The 8,307-nt window shown below is 49.6% G+C and overlaps 1 protein-coding gene across 1 annotated transcript in view; it reads left to right on the forward strand.

Moving 5' to 3' along the window:
- Positions 1 to 8,307, forward strand: part of BLM (Bloom syndrome, RecQ helicase-like) — a 21,933-nt gene that overhangs the window by 8,359 nt on the left and 5,267 nt on the right. Inside the window, exons 5-16 of the mRNA XM_015428805.1 lie at positions 240 to 428; positions 1,385 to 1,503; positions 2,015 to 2,128; positions 2,331 to 2,429; positions 2,873 to 3,021; positions 3,195 to 3,301; positions 3,688 to 3,848; positions 4,427 to 4,622; positions 5,551 to 5,741; positions 6,283 to 6,421; positions 7,070 to 7,269; positions 7,815 to 8,007. Coding sequence (XP_015284291.1) covers positions 240 to 428; positions 1,385 to 1,503; positions 2,015 to 2,128; positions 2,331 to 2,429; positions 2,873 to 3,021; positions 3,195 to 3,301; positions 3,688 to 3,848; positions 4,427 to 4,622; positions 5,551 to 5,741; positions 6,283 to 6,421; positions 7,070 to 7,269; positions 7,815 to 8,007 — 1,857 coding nt within the window. The remainder of the gene's footprint in view (positions 1 to 239; positions 429 to 1,384; positions 1,504 to 2,014; positions 2,129 to 2,330; positions 2,430 to 2,872; positions 3,022 to 3,194; positions 3,302 to 3,687; positions 3,849 to 4,426; positions 4,623 to 5,550; positions 5,742 to 6,282; positions 6,422 to 7,069; positions 7,270 to 7,814; positions 8,008 to 8,307) is intronic.

The raw sequence follows: 8,307 nt of genomic DNA on the forward strand, positions 1-8,307 counted from the left end.
ACGCGAGGGAGAGCGGGGGGGGGGTGTCATCTGGTCCTCTAGAGCCTGCAACTGGTATTCCAGCCCTCTTGGAAAGTCCTTTTACTTGAATGGAGGCAGCCGAGCACAAGGACTGCTTTCGTGACGGTCATGCCCGCTTTCCTGGAAAACGTGGCAGGTGGCGGGGAAGCCCATGACGGAGAAACTCCAAAGCCACATGTTTTTGTTCACTCTTGTAACGGGACTTCCTTCCCTCCTAGCCCCACGGGGCCACGATCCGCCTAGAAATGCAGTGCTGGAGCGCTTCAAAGGCTTGGCATTCCCGCATTCCAACGAAATGATGAAGATATTTCACAAAAGGTTTGGCCTCCACCACTTCCGAGTGAATCAGCTGGAGGCCATCAATGCCGCTCTGTTGAATGAAGACTGTTTCATCTTGATGCCTACAGGTGGGTGTGTCCGGGAGAGCTGCCTTGGGGACAGGAAGTGGGCGAGGGGGTGAGGAGGCACCCCGGTTGGCTGCCAGGGGAGGTCTGGGATGCAGGGTGGGGGTGGGGGAGGCGGTTCTTCCAAATGGAGCTTCTGTGCCTGAAGAGGGGGTGAGATGCTGTGACCTGCACAGTTCAGAATTCAGAGCCCGTATCATGCGTGGTGCTCTGTAATGCGTAATGCAAGATAGATAGCAAAGTCCAGGACTTGGATATTGGCAGTCAGTAAACCAGCTGACTTGAGCTGCAGTGGCGCTCAAGTGGTTAAGATGCTGAACTGCAGACTGGAAGGTTGGTAGTTCAGCAGTTCGAGACCCAAGTGCCGCATGGCGGAGTGAGCTCCTGTCTCTGGTCCCAGCTGCCTACCTAGCGGTTCGAAAGCAAGATATTGCAAGTAGATAAATAGGTACCACTTCGGTGGGAAGGTAACACCGCTCCGTGCGCCTCGGTGTTTAGTCATGCCGGCCACATGACCACGGAGACGTTCTCGGACAGTGCTGGCTCTTCGGCTTGGAAATGGAGATGAGCACCGCATCCCTAGAGTCAGATTCAACTGGCTTTTGAGCAAGGGAAACCTTTACCTTTTTAAACCAGTAATGGTTCAGGAACAGATTAAGTCTATTTCAGAAACATATATAATACTAAAGAAAACCCAATTTGGGTTGTTAGCCGTGTTAATCTGTAGCATTTTAGATAATTTCTATGTTTAGGCAATTTTAAATAATTTAAGTTTACAGTGGCTCATAAATAGTAGGTGGAACACTGTTTTGTGGCCTGCGCTTCAATCTCCCACTCTTGCGGAGAATCAGGATTGAAACTGGTTATTGAAATAGTGTCAAAAGGAGTATTTTGGCTATCAGCCTTCTTTTGCCTTCTGTCCACCCTTCAACTCACCTCTGTTTTCCCGCCTGGCACAGGAGGGGGCAAGAGCTTATGCTACCAGCTGCCGGCCTGCGTCTCCCCGGGAGTCACCATCGTGATCTCCCCCTTGAGGTCTCTGATAGTGGACCAAGTTCAGAAGCTGACGTCAATGGATGTGAGTCCAAGGCCCGTACTGGGCTGTTTTCTCTTTTGCCCCTGGATACCTGACTCTGGTGGGCACGACCAATTCCACTCTTTGGCAATTTGTCTTCATAACGATGTGCAACTTCTGCTAATTAAAAATGTGTTCGGGCACCACACGTTTGGCATCAAGTTAAGCCAAAGAGTGAACCTGACTTTGGGAACTGAGGCTGAAAATCAGAAATCGCTTCCGTCAGTCGTGCTGGGAGTGCCCCTTGGTCACCTCCCAGGCCATGGGCTGGGCTAGGTGTTTCCTGGTCTCTCATTGGTGAGTTTAGATACATGCTACCACGGGGAGAGCGGCGGGGGGAGCAGATGTTGTGCTGCATCAGGAAGAGAGCTGAAGAATATAGCACCACCTGTCATGGGAGGCTTGGGGCTACATTGGCATGCAAAATGAATGGGTATCCTTTATTAAATACGACTATACTTACTGAACGCTCCGTTTGCTGTGGATCGTACATGACTCTTTTTCTGCATTGTAGATTCCGGCTACTTATCTGACGGGTGATAAGACAGATGCCGAGGCATCCAGAATTTACATGCAGCTCTCAAAGAAAGATCCCATCATAAAACTTCTCTACGTCACCCCAGAGAAGGTATGTATGAATAGGGCTGAAAAGCCGCCCAATTAAGGATGCTAGCGACCAAGCTTACATTCTGGGTGGTTGAGGGTAAGTGAGATGAGAACTGCAGAGAACTTTCTGTAGTCCCAAGGGTGCCCTACGCATAACGATGTGTATGTCACGTGCTAATAGGCAGTGAGAACCTGTAAAGGTTTCTACCCTCTGTCTCCCCTAGGTCTGCCTGAGTGGCCGCCTGATGTCCATCCTGGAGAATCTGTTCGAGCGGCACCTCTTGGCCCGCTTTGTGATTGACGAGGCGCACTGTGTCAGCCAGGTGAGGCTCATTGTCTGATTGAAAACGTCACAGACGGCTGTGTCAGTCAAACTCCTGCATTTAGTTATGGGTGAACGCCGCCTTCTTTACTCCATAAGCCATTCAATAGTGGAGTTCACTGCCAACAAATGTACTGACAGCCACCAGTACATGTGGCTCTAAAAGTGGGTTAGGCAGATTCATGGAGGAGAGATTTATCAATGGCTCCTAGCCATGGTTAGTAAGGGGGGAGCCTCTGTATTCAGGGGCAGCCAACCTCTTAAACTCCATTTTAGGAGGAAACGGGTTATTCACTTGGCTTCTGTGCCTTGTAGTTGGCCCTCCAGGGCAAATGGTTAGCCACGGTGTGAAACAGGATGCCGGACGAGACAGACCCACGGTGGCCTGACCCAGCAGGGCTCTTCTGATGCTCTTGTGCCTCTTGTGTGTTGTCTCCTGACCAGTGGGGCCATGACTTTCGCCCAGACTACAAGCGGCTGAATATGCTTCGCAAGAAGTTCTCCTCCGTTCCCATGATGGGGCTGACGGCCACGGCCAATCCGAGGGTGCAGAAGGACATCCTCAATCAACTGGAGATGCATCGGCCACAAGTGTAAGTTTGATCTGATCACGATGGAGGCGAATCTCTTCTGTGGAAGATTTGGAGAAAGGAGGGGGCGATTTCAGGTCCTCGTGACTTTCTCTTTCCGTGTTGCTTCAGAATGGCTGTATTCATATTCTTAAATTTGCTGCATTTCTAAAAAATTGACTTCTGAATTTTTCTAGGTTTAGCATGAGCTTCAACAGGCACAACTTGAAATATGATGTTCTGCCCAAGAAGCCAAAAAGCGTTGCTTTGGACTGTTTGCAGTGGATCAGTAAATATCACCCACGTGAGTCAACTCCCCCCCGTCTCCCCCAGTTGTGTTTAGCCAGGTAAAATGAATGTTTAAATCCACGTTTCAGTAAAGCGAGGAACTTGCAGGTCAGAAGATGCTGATTTTTTTGGCAGGTTGCCTCACTGAGGGTGCCTGAGGGATTACCGCACTGGAAAACGGCGGCGTGCATGCACGCTCCGTGGCAATAAACAGCGCTTAATCAGCAAGCTAGTTGCCAACTCTAAGGGCCCATTCTGGAGCCTAACTCTAAATAAAACAAACACAAGGTGCAATTTATGCCTGCACACATCGGTTGCTGCCTCTGAGAGACTTTGTTGGAGGTAGGCCTTTATCAGAGGAAGCAATACCCGCGTCCTAATGGGGGGGGTCTGTCTCTTCAGATGATTCTGGAATAATCTACTGCCTCTCGCGGTACGAATGTGACTCGGTTGCCAGCGTTTTGCAGAGGGCAGGCGTGCTGGCGCTTGCGTATCACGCCGGTCTCCCCGACAACACCAGGGATCTCGTGCAGAAGAAGTGGATTAATCAGGATGGATGCCAGGTAAAAGGCTTAAAGACTTACCGAGATCACAGAGCAAAGGTAAACACCTTCATTGCGCCCGGCCCGAAAAGGAAGCAAGAGGCGCAAAAGGAGCTGGGGTCGTTCTAAATGCGAACCATCAGCCGTGTAATATGTTGGCTCTGCAGAATGGCCAGGGAGTCACTGATGGGGAAACCTCCGGTTAGCACCCGATGCCCTGAGCGTGTCGCCAACATAGCTTAGCTTAGACGTGACATAAAAGCCAGGAATGGAGAAGAGCTGCCAAGGCTGGGAGGGGAAGTAAGTGGCCTTGGGTTCCGCAAAAGGGAAAGGTGGCGAATGAATGTTTTAAATAAATAAATATAGTAAGTACCTGTGTGGCTGAGAAGCCACCAAGTCAGCAGCGTTTGGGCCAGTTGTGGCAAAAGGTGACAGCCCCTGGACCTCCTCCGTATGCTGCTCCTGCTGCCGCTGCTTCTTCCTCCTCTTTGCCGTGAAGACAGCACAGGAGCCATGTGGGCTTTGTGATACACGGTGTGACGGTGACACCTTTCTTGGCTCCTCTTGTGTTGAGGCCACCCTCTTGCGTTCCCCTCTAGGTGATCTGTGCCACCATTGCTTTCGGCATGGGGATCGACAAGCCGGACGTGCGCTTCGTGATCCACGCTTCTCTCCCAAAGTCCATTGAGGGCTACTACCAGGAGTCGGGCCGCGCTGGGCGGGATGGCGAAATGTCCCACTGCGTCCTTTTCTACAGCTACAGTGACGTCTCCAGACTGAGGAGGCTCATTCTGAGTAAGTGCCTGGATTTTAGAGGGAGGGCCAAGCACTTGTAAGGGCCAAGACGGAGTCAGTTATGACGGTACGATCAGCTGTAATGAGCTCTACGTGGGCCTGCCCTTGAAGCCTGCTCAGACACTCCGCTAGTGCAGAATGTGGCCATTTGGTTGCCTTACGGGAGTGAAGCACTGTGAGCACGTCGTGCTGTTTCCCTTTAAAACCTTAATCCCACGGGAAACGAAAATGTTGTTATGAGATTGGAGACTGGTTCCTAGAGAATGATGTAAACAAGGAATTGCAAGGACGATTCTTGAGAAAGAAGGCTGGAAATGGCCGATACATCCGGGAAGCCGTTGAATCGTTTCTCTTGCAGTGACGGGATTTCAGACTGCCTCTTTACAACAGTATCTTGAATACACATCCTGGTTTGCTGCTTTGCACATAGCTAGACACCTGCAAGACTTCCAGATTATAGTCTTTGGACTAGCCTTTGTTAAATGATTGTGCCTAGTGCATCAGATTTGTATGTATTCCATGTGATTTTTGAAATGACTTATATTGTAGTACATTTATGATATTATTTTGTTACTATTTTGATTTTGCAGTTATAGTATATATTAAGTTATATTATTTTTCATATTTTCCCTGTATACACGGTGGTTTCTTCCCTTTGTACCTTTTCCACCGCGATTCCTGTTTTGGTTGCTGTCCCCTTTAAAACTCTGCATGGTCTGTGGGCCACCTCTCTCTATGTGAACAGAGTTTCAAGTGCGCTCTGTGCACGAGGGAAAGGACGTGAGTTTATGCCTGCTGCAGCTGTTGGGTTCCTCCCGTTTTGTGCAGGCTTGCATATTACTGGCGTGAAACCATCCTGCCCTATAACCTCCCACCCCACACACCCTGTTCCACGGCAAGTCAAGGGGCCCTGTTCTTTGCATTTCAGTGGAAAAAGATCGCAACAGACATTCTCAGCAGACTCATTTCAACAACCTCTACAGCATGGTCCACTACTGCGAGAATGTCGTGGAGTGCCGGAGGCTGCAGCTGTTGGCCTACTTTGGGGAAACGGACTTCAATTCGAAGTACTGCAAGGAACATCCCGAAGTCAGTTGCGACAACTGCTGCAAAAAACAGGTAAGCGCGTTCCGATTCACGTTTTCTGAAATGCAGGGCTTTAGAGCCCTTGTAATGTGTTTCTTATAGTGGCTGGTCGGGCATGACTGTGGATTGAATGAAAGAAATCTGACTTTCAGGTGATGTCTTTCAAATCTTCCGGAACATATTCCTAGTAAGTTTTCAGAGGGGAGCCATGTTGGTCTGCAGTAGTACAGCCCGACTCGAGTCCAGTGACCCCCGAGAGAACAGCAAGACCACCAGCTCCCGTCATCAGAACGCTCCTGCCCCAAAATCTCATTGACCTCTAAGGGGCTCCTGGACTCTGATCGACCTGATATTCCTCACAAGTCAATCAGAGGGTGCTTGTAAATTCCAGATTTGAGTAGAGTCATTCATTTCATTTGCCTGTCTTGTATCTCGTGTGTTGTCCTTCAAAAAAAATCAGTGAAGGGTAAGAAAAATACTCCTTCTTTGTGAATCAAGGACTGCAGCCAGATGTTGCCAGTCGTCTGGTGTCGTATAGCAAACCCACTTTGCTCATCAGGGTTATTTTTATTAGGATTATAAATTGAAGAACGTGACTGAAGAAGTCAAGAACATCATTAGGTTTGTTCGAGACCACTGTGGCGAAACGGGAGCGAGAAGTATGAAGAGAAATGCAAGATACACGTTGAATATGATGATTGAGATTTTCTTGGGTAAGTTCTGATGTATGCGTTGCTGATGAGGCGTCGTATTTATCACAGAACGCTAGTAGAGGCTTTCCCTCTGAGAGCCGGCCATGACGGTCATGGTCTTCCACGTGCCGTGCCTGAATCCCTTTCGTGGTCGGCACAAGTGGAGGAAGACCTCACTGTTGGCCTGTCTCCAGCATGATTGCGTCCTGCTGCCACAGCAAAGATCATTCCAGATTGTTTCATAACTCAGAAAGGATTTCTTTTGGGACTCCCATCTCTATCTCATCAATATGTTTTTATTTTATCTACTGGAAAACGTAGTCGCCAAAGCAGGGGATTTAAAGAAAGCAACAAGAGCTGTTGCCTGCTCTCGGTCCCGGGCATTGTGTATATTTCTTTGGGTTGCTGACCTCCTTCGCCCGAAAGTCCCCAGGGGGTGGGGTTTGCAGTAGAGCAGCACAGAAAGTGGTCCTAATGGTTCCAGAATACCTGACAAACATTATGTCTGGCTTCTGATTTTAGAAAGGTGGGCGTAGGAAGAACTAGCCTGGGGTCTTCATTTTCTATATACTACTACTTTGGAAGGTGGTGAAGATAGCGATCCGGGTCTCTGGGCCGTTTTCCTTTCTCTGTCTTTATCGAGAAGACGTATTAACTGTTTCTGGATAGGTACAAAAAGTGCCAAGATTCAATCGGGCATATTTGGAAAAGGAGCGGCTTACTCTCGCCATAATGCTGAGCGGCTGTTCAGAAAGCTGGTCCTAGACAAGATTCTGGATGAAGAGCTGTTTATCACGGCCAACGACCAAGCTGTCGCCTATGTCCAGACGGGGGAGAGAGCACAGGTGGTGCTGAATGGCTCTTTGCAGGTATGCCTGCCCCCCCTCTAAGCTACTGACTCCTCTCCGGTACGGGTCATGAGTTTGCAGCTACAGAGTCTAGGGTAGGGAAAAACTTAATTAGAAAATGCTTTGTAGAGGGAAGGGGTGTGTGTGCCCCCTGCTAGGTAGCCGCCTGACTCCACTCCCTTTTGCTTCCCTGGTCACACCTTTAAGCTCTGGAAGAAGCATTGGGTGATTACTCTTTGTTTGCTGTGGGCTGTTCAGGGATGGAGAAGAAGAGATTGGATTTAAACCCCTGCCCATCACTACCTTAAGGAGTCTCAGAGGGGCTTACAATCTCCTTCCCCTTCCCCTTCCCCTCCCCACAACAGTCACCCTGTGAGGTAGGTGGGGCCGAGAGAGCTCTTGAGAGGATGGCCCTTGAGAGAACAGCCCTGAGAGAACTTGTGACTGGCCCAAGGTCACCCAGCTGGTTGCATATGCAGGAGTGGGGAATCAAACCCGGTTCTCCAGTTTAGAGTCTGCCGCTCCTAACCACTACACCAAACTGGCTCTCCTTTGCCTTTGTCCAGGTGGAGTTCTGTGAAACAGACAGCGCCAGCAGCATTCGCAGGCAGCGGGTTTCAGCGGCCAACATTTCCAAGCGGGAAGAGATGGTTAAGAAATGCCTCTCGGAGCTCACCAACGTTTGCAAAAACCTTGGGAAACTGTTTGATGTCCATTACTTCAACATTTTCAGCACTGCTACCCTTAAAAGAATAGCAGGTAATATTAATTCCCCGGTGAAACTGCGTGGCGGGGGTTGCTGTCTTAGCAAGGACGGCATTTTGGGCTCCAACGTGAGCGCTTTTGCCACAATAAACACGTAGGAAGCTCCCAAGATGCTGTGTTTGTTGTAGATGCTCTCTTCCTTTGTATTTGTAATATAGAACCTTGATATATTACATGTGGGGACCCGCGAGAAACTTGCAGGGGAGGGGAATCCTGTTGGTAATAGCACCCAGTTGCCGGCCCATCTGCTTGCTCACTTGCCAGCCCCCCTCCACCATTGTGCCCGCCCACCCA

The sequence above is a fragment of the Gekko japonicus genome, unplaced genomic scaffold (assembly GCF_001447785.1).
Source record: "Gekko japonicus isolate JY-2015 unplaced genomic scaffold, Gekko_japonicus_V1.1 scaffold773, whole genome shotgun sequence".
NCBI lineage: Eukaryota > Metazoa > Chordata > Lepidosauria > Squamata > Gekkonidae > Gekko > Gekko japonicus.